Source organism: Gymnogyps californianus, chromosome 6 (assembly GCF_018139145.2).
Source record: "Gymnogyps californianus isolate 813 chromosome 6, ASM1813914v2, whole genome shotgun sequence".
Classification (NCBI taxonomy): Eukaryota; Metazoa; Chordata; class Aves; order Accipitriformes; family Cathartidae; genus Gymnogyps; species Gymnogyps californianus.
In genome coordinates this window covers 14,916,513-14,933,910 of record NC_059476.1, presented here as the reverse complement: position 1 = coordinate 14,933,910, position 17,398 = coordinate 14,916,513, and the positions used below count along the sequence as shown (strand labels likewise).

Genomic DNA, 17,398 nt, shown 5'->3' with positions numbered 1-17,398 from the left:
TACAGCTTTTTATAGTCGTCGCTCCTCCAGCTAAGAATTAAGTGACTCGCTAATGAAGCACAGGCAAACGTTTAATTTGTCACGAAAGTGCGTCAATCATACGATACCGGTTTCATTCAAAAAAAGGTTTTAATTCTGTGATATCAACGAATCTGTATTTACCAAACACAAATTAAAAAAGCAATATTAGAAACACCTGGAAAACCAAGCGACCCAGCCGTAATTAATTTAATTCGGAGCAAGGCCCGTAAGGGCACACAGTCCCAAGGCCATCCTTGGTCTACTCCAAGGAGAGCACCAGTAGCGGCCTATTAACACCAAACCAGTCCATTTCTGAACGAGGTTTCTCGCATACGCACACTGCAAGCACTGCTGAGCTCCGTGATTCATATCCGCACAGCCACTGCCCCAAATTACACTTATTTAGTGCCAGGACACCCACAGCGCAGCAACCGCCTCACAACCGTTCCTCCAGACTCGTGCCACCCCGCTGCCATAAAGCGTTTCTGGCAGCGTCGCAAAACGAAGCCGCGAGTGCCTAGGTAGGCAGCAGCAGCAGTACTCGTCCTTTGCCCTGACTGTCGCAAGAGCGTCCGCGCCTGGCGGCGGCCGCCCGCTGCCGGCGAATGGAGGGCGATGCAAGATGGCGGCACTACCTGAGGAGCCGGCGGAGGTGGCGGCGGTAAAGCCGGACCCTGAGGCGGGGACGCCGCCGCAGCCCCCTGCCGCTCCTCCAGCCGCCGCCGCCGCTCCCGCTGCTCCCCCGGCCGCGGCGGCGGAGGCGGAGGCGGTGGGGAGCGGTGGGGAGGCGGCGCCCCCTAAGCCTGCGGCACCGGGCCCGGCCGCCTCCCCGGCGGCGCTGGACCGGCAGACGCTCGTGGCCGTGCTGCAGTTCCTGCGGCGCAGCAACCTCCGCGAGTCCGAGGAGATCCTGCGCCGCGAAGCCCGCCTGCTCGGCGATGACCTCGGTGCCGCTGCTCTCAGCCCCGCCGGCGCCGGGCTTCTGGGAGCCCCGGGCGGCGATGCGGACTCCACCGGCGGCGAGGCGCTGCTCAGCCGGGTCACCGCCGCTGCCGCCATCGCGATAGGAGGCAGCGTCGCCACTGTCGCCTCTTCCAGCCCTGGAGCGGCGGCGGTCGCTGCCGTGCCGCCGGGGAAAGGTGGGTCCCGCGCGGGGACTGCGGGGTCGCTGCCCTGGGCGGGAGGCCGCCCTCTCCCGGCGGGACCCGTGGGGACTGAGGGGCCCTTGTGCCTCTCGCAGCCTTGAGGGCTCTCCGTGATGCTGGGGCACAAGGGTCGCTGTCAGTCGTACCTCCCTTGGGGTGGCCCTCCTTAGGGCAGGAGGCAAGAGTCTACCCCGGCCTTCTGGGGGGACCCTTGGGTGTGTCATTCCCCCATACAACCCAGGAAGAGATTGGGATCTCCTGGGGGTGCCCCCCGTGGAGCAAGGGACCAAGGGTAGGGTATCTGTCGTATTTGCAGGGCGCACTGTCAAAGTCAGAGGTGCTTCCCCTTGTCTTTGTGTCCCATCTCGACTAACAGTGTAGCAGGAGGCTGAAGGTTTCCTTTGTAGTTGGAGGTAATGGTCCAAGATGTGGCCGCAGGGATGAGAACGGAGGCCTGATGTACAGGCTGCATTTTGAAGAAAGAGCCATTGGATAATTGTAGAGGAGGCTTTATACATTTCTGGATCGAGTTGCTGGGTACTTGAGATGTCCTTTGGATAATTTGAGTCTAAGTATTTTTAATCAAAGTGTTCTGTGGGGTGACTTTACAGAATAGTATCATGAAATTTCAGGAACTGATATGTCTGAGTTCCAGTGAATGTATAGTATAAAGTCAGCTTGTTCCTGCTATCACCTGATACGATTGTTTTTATATAGAAGACAAAACAATGAAAATGTTTAATGACTGCTATGTAGAACAGAGCTCCTGGAGCGTTAGCAAGTGACAAAAAGTCACTGCCCTGTAATGGTTGTGTAGTGGTTTTGGTGAATTGTTCACTTGATGAACTTAATTTGCTTGTTTACTGGAAGCAAAATAATTATAGTGGGTATATCTTACAGGCTTAGAAAGATTCCGCACCTCATTTGAGAGTTTCTAGCCTTAGCAGTAAAGATGACTTCTTTTGATGATGTTAGTGGCTTCTTCTTTTACACTTATAATCCTAGCTGAATGAGGCACTATGTTAAATACCTTATAGGCAACTGTTGGCAGGGAAAGCACAAAAAATGGCCGAAGGTGCTAGGAGAATTGGCTGCTGGACTGTAATGTGCTACCATCCTCTCACTTATATCGTTTAAACTTAGTGCTGAACAAGCACAAGACTTAGTGTCATGTTTTGCTCAGAGTGCCTCACCTTACCAGTGGAGTTGTTAGCCACTGTATATTTGCTAGCTCTTTCAGGCTGTCTTACAAGCTCTTGTTATATGCTGATGCTTTTGCAGCTGGAGGCGGCGTTGTTGTGGAAGATCAGCCAGATGTCAGTGCAGTATTGTCTGCCTACAATCAACAGGGGGACCCGACGCTGTATGAGGAGTACTACAGTGGATTAAAACACTTCATTGAGTGTTCCCTGGACTGTCATCGAGCGGAATTGTCTCAGCTGTTTTATCCTCTTTTTGTGCACATGTACTTGGAATTGGTCTACAATCAACATGAGAGTGAAGCAAAGTCTTTTTTTGAAAGGTAATTTATTTTCATTTGTGCATTTGCATTACTTTGTGTTTGCTACTTTGATTAAATCTGTAAGCTATAGTAGCATAGGTTTATATATATATATATGTACATATTATTTTTCTTCTCTAATATTGAAGAGATTTGGAATCTGAAGTAATGGTGCCATGGATTACAGTAACTGTTCTTAAATCCTTTTCCAATCTCCTATATTAGAAAGATGTGCAAACTACATGCTTTTGAACTGTCCATGGGCAGATTTTGAACCATCTTTATGGTGAGCTGATGGGCTCCTTGCTGCAAAAGTATCAATGAAGAGATGCTGCTTCTTTAGGGAAAGATTGTGGGGTCATTTTTTAGCACTGGAAAATTGCACTGAGATGCCAAAGTAATGTACGCTATAAGTATTTGCTAATGTCATAGCATGTATATTGAAATTCTTCAAATGAGATTAAAGGAATTAATTTATGGCTTATCTATAATTTTCTGTGGTCTTACATATTTCACTTCTTTATCACTTGAGAAGAAAATTAAATTTAATTTGTTTTCTGGATTCAGACCAATTATGAAATGATTTCAATCCAAAAGGATAACTTTGTCTCCCTCCAATATGGTCAGCAAAAATGGTTCTGTAAATAGTTAAAACGTTCACTGCCACAACTATTTTATAACATGGTTTGAGTAAAAATGGAAAACTCTAGACATATATTAGCTATTAGATAATGCAAGTGGAGAGTGAGAAACATATACACTGTGAAATGTGCATATTCATATAATGAATCAGATATAAATACATCCAAGTAGTCTTGCGTAGTAAAAAATGCCCTGTACTTTATGATACCACAAACTAGGGTTTCATTTCTGTAAATAAACATGTTAGTGTAACTATTTACTTCAGGCGAGAACCCTTTGGGTGTGTGAAATTCTGTGAGGTTCCATTTGTGTGTTCTCTTCATCTTGTTTTTTAACTGTTGAATGCTCTTACTGTATACAGTAAGTCACCGGTGTATCTTCCCCAGGATGAAATTTATTTCAGCAGAAAAATAATCCCATATGTAGTCAGTAGCTTCCAAAAGGTCCTTACATATTTGTTTTGATGTTAAAGTAATGTAAGTAAGTGTGCGCTTAGGAGATAATGTTTTTGTAATAAATCTTTTATCATATCTTAAATTGTTTCAATAGATTTCATGGGGATCAGGAGTGCTATTACCAGGATGACCTGCGTGTATTATCTAGCTTAACCAAAAAAGAACATATGAAAGGTAACGAGACCATGCTGGATTTCCGAACAAGCAAGTTTGTCCTGCGTATTTCCCGTGACTCTTACCAACTCTTGAAGAGGCATCTTCAGGAAAAGCAGAACAATCAGATCTGGAACATTGTTCAGGAACATCTTTACATTGATATCTTTGATGGAATGCCTCGCAGTAAACAACAGATCGATGCTATGGTTGGAAGCTTGGCTGGGGAGGCAAAACGAGAGGCTAATAAAGCAAAGGTAGGAGGCAAAGATTGTTGCACTTTTATAATTGAACAATTCTCCCTAGTTTTTCAGGGAGATACCTTAGTATAGACTGACAATTGTCACTTGTGATCTTAAAAGACAGCATGAACAAAACAAAGGAAGAGAACTGTACAAATAGTTGTTGGCAGGAGTAGAGAGATCAGGAGTAGGGAGAGCAAGATGTGTCACTGTCTGGTAGAAGAAACTGTTGAATCCCTTTGAGAGACAACCTTGTATTCAGCCCACTGAACTAAAGTTAAACTAACTCATGAATTACTCTGTGGTTTTAAAATGGACACCTGACTGTTTGGCTTCCTCTTTTGTACAACAGATGTAATTATTTCTTACTGCCAGTTGTCACTGCAAGGGCTGTTTGTGTAGATCTTGACAGTGTAGTACCACAGCACTATACAGATAAATCATATAAGGTGTAGGAATCTGCTTTAAGGAAGTGCTAAGAGATGGTGGGAGAACTTACAGTTGTCCAGATCAGTTGCTGGGTAAAACAGCAGAACATGTACTACATTTGTTATGGGCTAACCAGTAATGTATGCAGTAATATTAAACATAGCAGTTTTAAAGAGGGGCAGCTCTATTGCTTGGACTATTATGTTGAACAGTTTCCATTAAAAAAATTAGTTTTCAGTAAGAACAGCAATTACTGTTTTGTCTCATGTGTTTTATTGACTTGCAGGTTTTCTTTGGCTTATTGAAAGAACCAGAGTTTGATGTGCCTTTGGATGATGAAGATGAAGAAGGAGAAAATGAGGAAGGAAAGCCAAAGAAGAAAAAACCTAAAAAAGATAGTGTAGGGTCAAAAAGTAAAAAACAAGACCCTAATGCTCCTCCCCAAAACAGGTACCAAGAGAACGATGTGTAGAGAAGTCTTGTTAAATCCAGTCTTGTCATGCCAAATCTGCATCGCTGTTCACATGACATATTTAGCTTTTTGGCCATTTCAGCTGTACACAGCTTTAGCCGTAAGACTTCCAAGGGAGGTAATGGAAAGCCTAGCATATAACCCTCTGTCTTTGCCCTTCAAGTCAATCTAAATTTGCTTTGATAAAATTTTACTCAGTCACCCACTAATCTTTTCAGGTCGTACTCTTTTATTTATCTCGTTCCACTGCCTGTCTGAAATTCTTAAAGCTACTCGCTCTTTTTCTCATCAGTTAATCTTCTACATAGTCTTTCATTTTTTCTAATTCTTGTTTCATATTTGAATATTGAGGTATAGGGTTGCATGCGAAGGTTTCGCTTTCTTTGTTTAGATTAACAATATGGAAGGTGCTTTTAGTTCATAAAAATGTGTGCTTCTTGTAGAATTCCTCTGCCTGAACTGAAAGACTCTGACAAGCTGGATAAAGTAATGAATATGAAGGAAGCTGCAAGGCGTGTGCGTCTTGGCCCAGAGTGCCTGCCCTCCATCTGTTTCTACACATTCCTTAATGCTTACCAGGTTGGTAAAAGAAAAGTTTGGGTAATATGGAAAAGGGAATCAAAATTATAAACGTCATTCTTAATAAAGAAAGAAGACTTAACAGCATTGGCAAGGGTTATTGGAGTATTTGGAATAAGCGCTGCAAAGTTTATGTTCCAAAATGTTCAAAATTCTCTTTAAAGACTCCTTAAACTATATAGTTTCCATGTTCCTTGGTTTGCTCTGATTTTGCCGTAATTCCTTCTTTCGCTTTGCCTGTGGGGCCCCAAGTATATTCTACAGAATGCAGTAGATGTTTTGCACCAAAATACTGGAAAATGGTACTGTTTTGTCACTATTGACTGTGCTTTCATTCATATAGTTTTATTTTTAATAGTGCAAGAATTTATGTGTGTTTATGTCTATCCTAGAATAATTCCCTCTTATTTTTGTAAATAAGTTGAATTAATTTTCTTATTAGTACTTAGGAATTTGTAATACTTGAAATGCATCATGAAAGATACAAATGATATAAATGACTGTTTTGTGTATAGGGTCTGACTGCAGTGGATATTACAGATGACTCTAGCATGATTGTAGGAGGCTTTGCTGACTCTACTGTCAGAGTGTGGTCCGTGACTCCGAAAAAGCTACGTAGTGTGAAAACAGCAGCAGGTAATTAAGACAGTAACACTGAATATGAGCATGCATTGCTTGTGACAGCTGTGTTTTGCATGAACAGAGAAAGATGTCTGTGGCAGGAGAGTTGTCTTCAGCAGTTAGATGCTTTCACTTTGAAGAAACAACATGTGCACAGATGTATGATCGCATCTTATATACTACCATTAGAAACATTTCTAAAGGAATGAGAAATCTGGTTGTGTACACCTGCTGTGAGGTGGTCAGTGCATGGAGCTTGGAACTAGCCATAACTAGCATGGAACTAGCCATCTTGCTTCTTAACTGGATGGTATTTACAGGGTGTAGTAGACAGTTGGGTTTAGGTGATCTAGGGGAGAGACTAGAGGTACCCTGGGGGAAATTATAAGAGGGAACTCTGAGAAGGATAGAGGAGAATGTCCTGTAGCTCAACACCTACGCAAATTCGTGGAAACCAGGCTTCTTTAATTCTGCTGTTTATGTAACGATATGTTGCGGTTGAAGCTAGATACCACACAAACGTTCCTTAATCTTGATATTTAACTGAGATGTGGTCATGATGTTCAGCAAACAGTAGCCTACAGACTAAAAGTTATTTCAAGTAGTGTGTAGTGTGCAGCTGTCAAAACATGTCTGTAAAGTGTGTTTGTGGCATATTAACTTCCTGGGAAAAGGCGTGAAAATTTGGCATCTCTATCAAGAAGATGTTGTTGTGTTTGGAGGCTGAACTATCTATTTGGAGGCTGTTATCTATGAAAAATAACACACGTCAGGATTAATTTATTTTAGCTCAGTGAAGACTTAAGAAAGAGTGATTATTTATGTAAACCATTATTTTCACCTTTTACAACGGTAAAAAATATTTTAAATGCCATTGTATATGTCAAACTTACCAATTCCCAGGTACTTTGTCATGTTCACATCATACTTGCCTCTTTTAGAGAGAATATTATTTGTTTTCGTGTTCATGGCATTTATCTTTGAACTTGACATTTATTATGATACATGAACTTTGACATATTGCAGACCTCAGTCTCATCGACAAAGAATCAGACGATGTCTTGGAGAGGATCATGGATGAGAAAACAGCAAGTGAGTTGAAGATTTTATATGGTCACAGTGGACCTGTCTATGGCACCAGCTTCAGTCCTGATAGGTAAAATAAGTTTACAAGCTAACTAGTTTGCTTGTCTTGAGTTTTAATTGTATGCTACTGAGTGCAAACATGTTCTTAATGCAGCTTTTTCCAGAAGGTTAAAGCAATTCTTGTTTATGCAGCTTATAAGAAACTGTGGGCGAGCATAAGTGCTCGTTATGCTCAGGGTGTTGGGCACTGTCAGCTATTACTGAAATCAACTGGAGCTGAGGATGCCAGCACCTTTTTCGAGGTTCAGGACTTAGATGGCAAAATAGACCATCTTTTTTGCAAACTGTAGCGTAAGCTGGGTTTTAACTAACTGAATTGTAGAGAGGAAAAATACTGCAGCATTGATTTCACTTACAGTATTGCAAAACATAAACCCGGACTGAGTAGCGTATCGTTGCACTTCTTCAAGTTTCTCATATTCTATTGAGACTTTATTTTCAAAATGTATGGAACAGTATCTTTAAAATAAGAGATTTAAAACCATTATGTAATTATGAGAGTCTGGACAGTAGAAAGGAGGTTTAAATGTCTAAAGTTTTGCTTTTGCATGTGTCTAGTCAGGAAGCAACCATCACAGAAACACAGCTGAGAAGTAAACTTTGTGTGGAACTTGAATGTAAAGTCTATAATTATGAATTGAGAATGTGAACATGATATGAATTCCCTTTCAGGGAATCCTGAAATTTTGTGTAGAGTTACATTAAAAGATTTTTTTTTTTTTTTGAAGTAACATAGCATAGCAGTTTACTAGTAATTTTTTTTCATGTAACTGGAATTCCTGAGTAAAGATCAGCTCTGTGGGGGTTATTTATTTATTTATTTATTTATTTTTCTCCCCTCAGTATTGCTGTGTCATCAGAATTAGTCATCAACATCCAATCGTCTCTCTTTTTTGCATAAGGGCCCAGGACTGGATTCTGCTTGAATTGGTTATTGTTGTGTATGCCACCAAAATGCCGATTTATAAGTGACATGCTAAGCAGATGCTGTTCAGTGGACAGCTTTTCTTACCATAGACATCTCACAGTGTTTATGCAATGGTTATACAGTCCGTGTGTAAGTTTGATATGTAATATGCTATACTTTCTCCTGTGACAGGAACTATCTGTTGTCCTGTTCTGAGGATGGCACTGTCAGATTGTGGAGTCTCCAAACATTCACGTGTTTGGTGGGATATAAAGGACACAACTATCCAGTATGGGATACACAATTCTCTCCTTATGGTTATTACTTTGTGTCAGGGGGACACGACAGAGTGGCTCGGTAAGGAACTGGATGGGTTTTTTACTTGTCTGAGTCAGTTTGTGGTGGATTAACCCTGAAAGTGATTAGTTGATATACTCTAGCCTACCCTATTACTGGAAATAAATTTTATTTTATGTCAATTAAAATACTGAACAAATGTTTTAATGTAGTTTTTTTTTCTTTCTTTCTAACACACATCAGATTATCTGACGACTAAAGAGATGGTGTCCTCTTATATGACCATCTGATTAGAAGTATTCTCTTCCAGTTGTTTAACAACTTGACAGAATATTCTTTATTACTCCCTTCTGAAAAGTATACTTTTCCAAAACAGATCCTGCTAATTCAATAAACTGACCAGTAAGAAACCACTGCATAATTACTTCCTTTTATTCCTCATTGTGCAACAGATACTGAACTTCATTAGGGTTCTTTTTATTAATAAAGCTTTTCTCTTCAGTCTGTGGGCAACGGATCACTACCAGCCTTTACGGATATTTGCTGGCCATCTTGCTGATGTGACGTGTACCCGATTTCATCCAAACTCCAACTATATTGCCACGGGCTCGGCAGACAGGACTATACGGCTCTGGGATGTTTTGAATGGAAATTGTGTGAGAATATTCACTGGACATAAGGTAAAGGCATATCACTCACAGTGTGAAAGTGATTTTATTTCTGTGATGAGATTCTGAAGAGTAGTGTTCAGAATGAATATGGCTAGACTGTCTGTGAATAGACTTAATTAACTTGTTTGGTGTGGGTGTGTGTGTGTCCCCATGTCTGTTTTAGGGACCAATTCATTCATTGGCATTTTCTCCTAATGGACGATTCCTGGCTACTGGAGCAACAGATGGAAGAGTTCTGCTGTGGGATATTGGACATGGCTTGATGGTTGGAGAATTGAAAGGGCACACTGACACTATCTACGCGCTCAGATTCAGTAGAGATGGGGAGATTTTAGCATCAGGTAAAATTCACTGGAAACAGTGAAGTTTCCGTTGTGTTCCCTAAGACTGAAGAGGAATGATATAAATGGTTCCTTAAATTGAGGAAGACAAAGTAGAATCACTTGCTTAGCAAAAGCAGCAACTTAAAACTGCTGGTACAAGGTGAGTGCTTCACTGGACTGTGAAGTATGACCCCTCACTCTTCCAGGAACCAGGAAAGGTGTTATGCAGTTAGACGATAGTGAAGGTTGGGATCTGTGTGCAGTGTTGGGGGTGGAATCTGAAGTTAGAAATAACTCTAGGGCAGACAAGAAGTGGCTGGCCTAGAGAGGCGCAGGATACTGGAAAGGGAGCGCGACATGCAGCTGGACTAAAAAGAAGAGAGAGGAAGGGATAGAAAGGAAGATGAGTTATCCACACCCTTACTATTTCTTCATGGTAGATTTTTGATATAGAAATGTGCGTGTAATATTAACAATCAGGTCTATGAGCAGCAGAACTTGTGAAGCCTGCTTGTTTTTCCTGCCTGTCCACATGGGTTCTCTGGTGTCTACTATAGCAGAGCTCCTTTGCCAGTTTTCCCTTCATGGAGGCACAAAATTTTGTCTCTCCATGTTTAGTGAACTGTTTTCTTAAAATGTATAGGAATTTAATGAATTTGAAACTGGTTCTGTTCTGTCAACTGGTTGAAATTAGCCAACAATTTCAAGTTACTGACAGAAGAAACGATGGACAGACACTGTAATTACATCAGGGTAATTTCCTCATGAAACCAGGCTAGGAATATTCTAGATTTATTTAGCAGTATGTTCCTAAATGCAGTGCAGTGAGAATCCTCAGTGAGCCACTACTGCAGGAGTGAAAGCTAACAGGCAGCATACAGGTTTGATCCAGCCTGCTTGGTGGTTACTTCAATTTATCTACCAATGCTCCAGTGAAAGCACAGGCCACTGGGCCTGCAAAATTCTGCTGTCTTCCCTGTATCAGACAAAGAAACTGTTATTGTGTGACTTAAAATCATAAACATTTCCTGAAATTGGCATCTAGCCCACAGGATGGTCCTGCTTTTTCAGTGCTAGGTGATATAATCCAAACCCAAGTGTTTTGAGAGAGTAGTTCTTTGTGCTTTATCCACAGGGCATTCAGGTTAGATTACAGGAAAGCTAAAATCTGGTACCTTCTATGTGCGCATTCAGTATGTTAGAGGCTTGTTAAAGTCTGTTTCCTTGCAGGATGAGGGCATAAGTCTACAGTTATGAGCAAACCTGCTTTTTGAGCTTTAATTTCTGTTAACTTACTCCCCAGTAACTTTTTTACATACCTTTCTTATTAATAGAAGACTTTAAACTGTTGTTCTTTTTTCTTTTTAGGTTCAATGGATAACACAGTTCGTCTGTGGGATGCTGTGAAGGCATTTGAAGATTTAGAAACCGATGACTTTACTACAGCCACTGGACATATAAACTTGCCTGAAAACTCACAGGACTTGTTACTAGGTACATACATGACCAAATCAACCCCGGTTGTACACCTCCATTTTACACGCAGAAACTTGCTGCTGGCTGCGGGAGCCTACAGTTCACAGTAAATCGGGAAGGTGTAAGACTGACTGTGCCAAGTCATTGCAGTAGTGACCTCAGGATGTGAGACGAGGAGGAATGTCTTGTACAGGTGGATCCCACTAGTCTGTTGCAGGAAAAACGAAACTATGTAAACTAATGCAAGCAGCATTTCTCAGTTCTGCTATCTCATATTTATCCACAGTTTGAAAATGCTGGAGATTGACAAGACATCGTGGCTGTAAACAAAGGAATTGTTCATGGTGCTTTTGATAAAAAAAAAAAAATATGTATATGAAAATGGCTGTCTCCTCTCAGAGATGGTATTGAGCTCTGCTGAAACTTGTGGAAAATTAACAGTCTTGGTATGTGTTCTCAAATGATTTTTTTTAAAGCACTTAATTTATGGTTAGCAAATGTTTAATCAATCTCAAACACAAGCAAAAACTGTTGAGTTTCAGAAAAGAAGAATGTAGTTTAATTCACCATAGCCTGGGCTGGGCGACAGGTATGGTGACAGTATCACAGCAACAAACAGGGCATTGAAAGAGTAGGGCCAACAGGCAGAGGCTTGTGGGGAACTGCCGCGAAGTTACAGTTATGTGTGGGTTTTATGCATCCAAGTACTCAGTCCTGAAAAGATTTCAAATTCCTGTGCTGTCTTGAGGTATTGGAAATGCAGATCTTGTTATTCTGTTTTCACAGGTAGCCAATGCTGTAAGGGTGATAAGCAACCAGAAGTGCAACGTGAACTTTATTTACTTGCATACTTTATTGTATGAAAAAAAAGAGGGGGGGGACACTGAGGCACAACTGAAATGCCCATTGTTAAAAAAAGTAGACTCAAACCCTTTTATGTTGTATTAGATCTAAAAGAACTTGAAAAACCTGCATCCTTTCTGCATAAGGTTTAATATATCAAAATGTAAAACTAGCCAAGAAATTGAAACATTATTGCAGAGTAAAAGGATTAATCAGTCCCAAGTGTATTCAGTTTGCTTTTGCAAGGCCACCTTGTCTGCTGAAGTGACAATTTCCACCCACAAAAACATTGTACCCCAGTAGGTCCTCCTGGACAACCAATAAAGCTCAGTGCTTTATTTCTGAGGAAAACATGCAAAACACTGGGAAGTATAACTTCTTTTTGGGTCTTTGAACAGAAAACACCACTACCAAAGGACAGGCCCAGTTTCGTGTGTGTTTTTGTTTTTGTTTTTTTTGGTCAGGGTTGGCTTTTTTTTTTTTCTTTTAAATCTCTTACAAGCTGTATACAGGGAAATGTGTTTTGTGTTCCTCATTACTTTCCAGTGAGGGCTTGGACACTTGAACAATCTGCTGGCTCTCTAGTGAAAATAAAAACAAGACTTGACATTTCTAAGGTAAAGTAAATGGAGAACTACCTCCCCTCTCATCCCTTCTCTGACTCTAACTCTTGGAGTAAAGGTATATTACAGGCATTATACATCAAAATAAAGGGTGGAAAATTCATTAGGAAGTTCACCTGGAAATTTTCTTTAAAGAAAAAAGGTTAAAACTAAATTATGGATTTTTTTTGTGTAATGGTACCTCAACAAAATTTCCTAGCTCTCAATATGATCAGTTGGATGGTGAATCAAACAAGTTACCTAAAACAAAGCATGTACAGTTTTGACAGCTCAAAGAAAACACTGCCACATTCTGCCTTTGTATTTTGTACAGTTTTATACTTTTGATATTATAATAAATACTAAAATCACATAGTTTGTGTCTATATGTTACAAGAAGGTATTTTCTTCCGTTGATGGCTGCAATGGAAGCAAGAGCAGTGCTTGTAACTGTGAGCACTCTGCTAAGAGAAACAAATTCATCCAGAAACGGTTAAGTTGATGACTATGTAAATCTTGTTCTAAGGGTAGGTGATGGGTTCTAGCTAATTAGATCTATTACACTGTTACAACAACAATTATTCATCTGGAAAGTTGTATACAGCAGAGGCCATTTATGCAAACAAACTCATAGGAGAGGAAGACGACTAGATTTATTCAGAAGGCCCAGCATGTACAAATGGCTTTAAGAATACATGAACTAGAGTGAGAGAGCACAAAGACCCTGTAATTTCTCTCTCCTTTTTTTCCAGCAACCCTGCCTACCTCCTGCTGCCCTCAGTTTGGGAAGTGTATTTGTGTGCTTTAGCATCAGAAGTCCCAGGTTCAACCCCTGCTGTGGCACCCTTCCAAGAAGCACAGTGCTGTATAATCACATTCACACACCAGCACTAATGTGACATTTAAGGAAGGTACTGAGTGTTAATTGAGATATAGAAAGACACTGTGGTGGACATGATAGATGAGTTCTAGTGTTGGGCAGGGAGGGGGCTGCATATATCTAATTGTGGTAGGAACACCTCATTTATTAAGAGGCTATGTCCAGGAAAAATAAGCACTGAACTACTTATGTCACTGTTCATGAACATGCAGAGTTACCAGAGCTTAACATCAGCAAAGTAAGCCATTTTCTTTCTGGCAGTTACCTCTGCAAGAGAGGCCAGTAACAGAAAAAGCTCAAATACTATAATTTGATCAGTCTATTTTGGGAGGTTTTCCATCAAAACCAAACAGATTCTATGCAAAATATGGACAACTGAGGCAGAAGTTGTAATCTGCATTGTATTAATAATAGCAAAGAAGTCACTGTTTCCATGTAAGCTACTAGCTTGGAATGTAAAAAATGGGAGCAACCAGGTAACTGCAAACCACGTAAGCTTACTGTTATCCACTGTGACATGGAAGTGTGGAGATGCTTTGATCAGCTCTAAGCTCTGTGCTGGTATTATGCTGCTGCTGTCTTTCCTAGGTTACTACCAGGTGCTTAGAACACTTTAGGATGTGTTATAACAGCCGAAGAGTTTAGTTAAGATAGTAATGACAGGAATCAGCTACTCCATCTCCATTACAAATAACTATTTTTTGACAGAGGGAAAAAAAAGCAAAGTGTCACATTTATGCTTTTTTGCACGACTTCATATTTCCAATAAAACAAGTAATTATTTATATTTTATTAGCCACAAGAGGTCATCAGCTTGCATTACACTGACATAGATTGGAGGTTCAGACATGCCAGCAACCTGCCGAGAGAAGAGATCAAACATAGCAAGTCTTGCACAGTCGTACTAGTAATTGAGCATCCCCCTTCCCCAAGCCCAAACAATTTTAGTTACGAGCAGGCAAATTTCAGCACACCCAGGAAGAAATGACTGATGTCCCTTTAACAAACAACAATGATGCTCAAGCTTATTGTTTTCTACCCCTTTTTGCAGACTATGAGGACAGCCCATAGTTTTTTTTCAAAATGCCATTTCAGTGGAAATTTTGTATTTGAAAGTGACTCTAGAATTTTGTAACACTTGGTTGTTGCTATACAAGAACAAGTCCAATCACTTCTATATGGGCTTTGCATAATCAGGCATGCAATATATACAGTTCCATGTATGGTGCTCCTTTACTCTGTTAAAAGGAAGGTTTTAACAGACTGCATTAATCTCTGCTTGGAATTCTCTAATACAACTAGGAAATAAGTCCTCAAGTACTACTTTACTACTTCAATAACCTACAAAGCAACAGTTGTCCCTATTTTACAGCAAAAGGGCAGACCAGAGGCACCTAATAGCTGTAGGCAAAGCTCGATGTACCTAGCTGCAACATCCTTCCATTCCTCCTTCCTTGCTGCGTGCTGTCCCTAGTCCCATTTACCATGTCAGAAGAACAAAAAGAATACTGGTATCCCATACTTTCTGCATCCCCCTTTAACAACCTACTTCATTCAGAATGCCCCCAAATAAGCTGATGCTATGGTTTAGCTGAGCTTTAAAATGATAAATACAAAGTTCACATGCCTGTGTTTCTCTCTCTAATTACATTGTATTATTAGCAACTTGTCCTTTGTCACTCTTTCTTCCTGGGCCGGCATTGAAGCATTTTGGTCCTGGAAGAACGCTAGCCACTTACCATTTACTTATCTGCCACAGCAGGAGTTTTCTTTTTAGGTCTAAGCTTGAAATACAAGATGAGCATTGCAACACCTGTGTATGTTGCTATTACATACTGGAAAACATAAAAGTTAAGTTCAGTTTCAGTCTAAAACCCAGAAAACACCATTATACGAGACTACAAAAGTTAGTATACATAATACATACGTTCCTCCTGCCTGTGATGGTATAGGAATTGAAGTACTTCTGAAATCCAGTGAACTGGTGTTGAGATCCCGAGTCATGGCCAGCCATGGCTGCTTGTCCTACCAAGCAATACAGGACAGTTAACGAATTTAAAGTCAGCTGGACAGGATCAATAGAAAAATCAAACTAATCTCTGCCCTGAACTTAATTCCATTGTCAGCTATTAAATCTGCTTTCAGCACATTCAACAGACAGCGGATATACATATGGAGCAGGCACATTCACAGCACTGTATCTTAAAGTACAAAACAGGTGACACAAGAGCAGACAAGCAAATGAGGAGTTCTGAAGGGAAGAACATTTATGATTTTCAGAATTCATTCAACCGAGTTTAAACGTAATTAGGAAAAAAAAAAAAAAGTCAGGATGATGATGATAAAAGGGAAAATTCCTCAAAGCACTTACGAAGAAGAGACCTGCCAGTCCTGCCCTCGCAACCATTCAACACAGGCAAAATTCTACCAATTGTTCAGGAATCTGCAATACCTAATTAAGATAAACCTTCACTAGTTCAGCTAAGAAACAGCTTCAATTACATACTCAAAAACTTGGTGACAAGATTCAGACTAGACGACTACTCTGTTTCATGATTCAAAACACCACTTTACAACTTTTACGCATTACAGAGTGCAAGTGTTGTTAATAAGAACTGCCCTGCTCTCAGTTGCACAATTCTATTGCATCTTACTTGCCCACCCTAGTAATCACAGGTCTACATAAAAATACACTTTTTTTTCCCCCCCCAGTTATTTTTTGGCTAGATCAGCAAGTTACTTGAGCCAGCTACAAAGCCTCAGAAGTGCTATCACAGGAACAACAAAAACACTAAGTACATGAGGGCACACGTTTGTATTTTGTCTGTGCCTGGACCAAAGTTTCAGATCTACTGTAAGAAGTTTATTAACACAAAAGCCTGGCATGGCTACAGTAGCATACTTGCAGATTCACTGAACGGTTCAGGTTGGCACCTCTGGAGATCACACAGTCCAACCCCAACCTGCTCAAAGCAGGGGCAGCTACAGCAGGTCACTCAGGAACACATCCAGTCAGGTTTTTAATATCTTCAGAGATGGACACTCCACAACTGCTCTGGGGAACCTGTTCTAGTGTTTGATCACCCTTACAATAAAAGGGGTTTTCTTTTTAATGTTTAAAGATATATTTTTCTTATGTTTAAGAGGGTTTTATGTTTAGGACAAACATTTGTTGTTTTATTTTGTAACTCACCCCAAAAGAAGTACACATGCCATACAGTTACCTACCAAACCAGGCAGATGCTGTAGCCGCTAGTACCCCAGAAGAGGGATACAAGAAACTGCTACAGCAGGTCCTATGTTCATTAACACAGCTCTTACGCAAAACCAATCCAGTAATGTATCTCTGGTGTATAATCAGGTAAGCATGCCTGTAACTGGATTGACTATGTAATAGCTAAAAATCTTAACGAAACAAACCCCCTAAACATTTCCTGTACATGACTTGGAAAGCCAAAGTCATCTTTTCTTATGCCTGACCGGTGCAAAAGCCGGGAGAAGAGTCACTGCGTCCTTCCGAGGACGGCTCAGAGCCCAGACATCACAACACAAGTTTTCTTTTTCGGATGAGCCCCGGTGCCCTTGCCAGGCGCGGCCCGCCCCGCCGCCCGCCCTGACACCGGGCGCCACCGGCTGCCGCGCTCGCCCCAGCCCCGCACAGAAGCCAGGCCCATCTCGGTGCCGCACAGTCACGACCCCGGCGCTCCCTCGCCCGAGCTCCCGTCGGGCCGGGAGAAGGGACGCGGCGCCGCCTGGTACTCGGAGGGGAGCGACGCCGCGGCTGAAGGTCGCGGGCGCCCCAGGGGACAGACGAGGCTCGGCACCGCAGAGAGCCACTCTCCCGCCCGGCGGCGGAGCCCTACGGGAGGAGGCGCGGGCACAAGCCTGCGGCCGGGGCGGACACCCTCCCCCGCGGCGCCCAGGGATACCTCAGCCGCCGCTCCCGTCCCGCCGCCGCGCTCTGCCCTTCGCCAGCGCCCTCCCACAAAATGG

At 41.7% G+C, this 17,398-nt stretch overlaps 2 protein-coding genes across 6 annotated transcripts; one reads left to right on the top strand and one right to left on the bottom strand.

Annotated features, from left to right (window-relative positions):
* Positions 1-643: 643 nt before the first annotated feature.
* On the top strand, positions 644-12,898 carry TAF5 (TATA-box binding protein associated factor 5). Of its 5 annotated transcripts, none has more exons than XR_007766604.1 (12): positions 644-1,160; positions 2,448-2,688; positions 3,859-4,174; positions 4,875-5,038; positions 5,504-5,639; positions 6,155-6,275; positions 7,287-7,416; positions 8,506-8,670; positions 9,113-9,290; positions 9,445-9,622; positions 10,973-11,273; positions 11,367-12,898. XR_007766604.1 is itself a non-coding variant. In XM_050898559.1 (12 exons), the coding sequence occupies exons 1-12, from the start codon at positions 644-646 to the stop codon at positions 11,369-11,371; spliced, it is 2,277 nt and encodes a 758-aa protein (XP_050754516.1). In that variant the 3' UTR covers positions 11,372-12,898. The 5 variants fall into 5 exon arrangements, 4 of the variants coding, with proteins under 4 accessions (XP_050754516.1, XP_050754515.1, XP_050754514.1 ...); XM_050898559.1 differs by having other exon boundaries at positions 10,973-11,098; XM_050898558.1 differs by having other exon boundaries at positions 2,454-2,688; positions 10,973-12,898.
* Positions 12,899-13,156: 258 nt separating this feature from the next.
* Positions 13,157-17,378, bottom strand: ATP5MK (ATP synthase membrane subunit k). The gene is made up of 4 exons (XM_050898564.1): positions 17,335-17,378; positions 15,333-15,430; positions 15,145-15,240; positions 13,157-14,264 (listed from the first exon to the last, which is right to left on the bottom strand). Exons 2-3 carry the CDS (start codon positions 15,417-15,419, stop codon positions 15,148-15,150), a joined length of 180 nt encoding a protein of 59 aa, XP_050754521.1. The 5' UTR covers positions 15,420-15,430; positions 17,335-17,378; the 3' UTR covers positions 13,157-14,264; positions 15,145-15,147.
* Between the last annotated feature and the right edge of the window lie 20 nt (positions 17,379-17,398).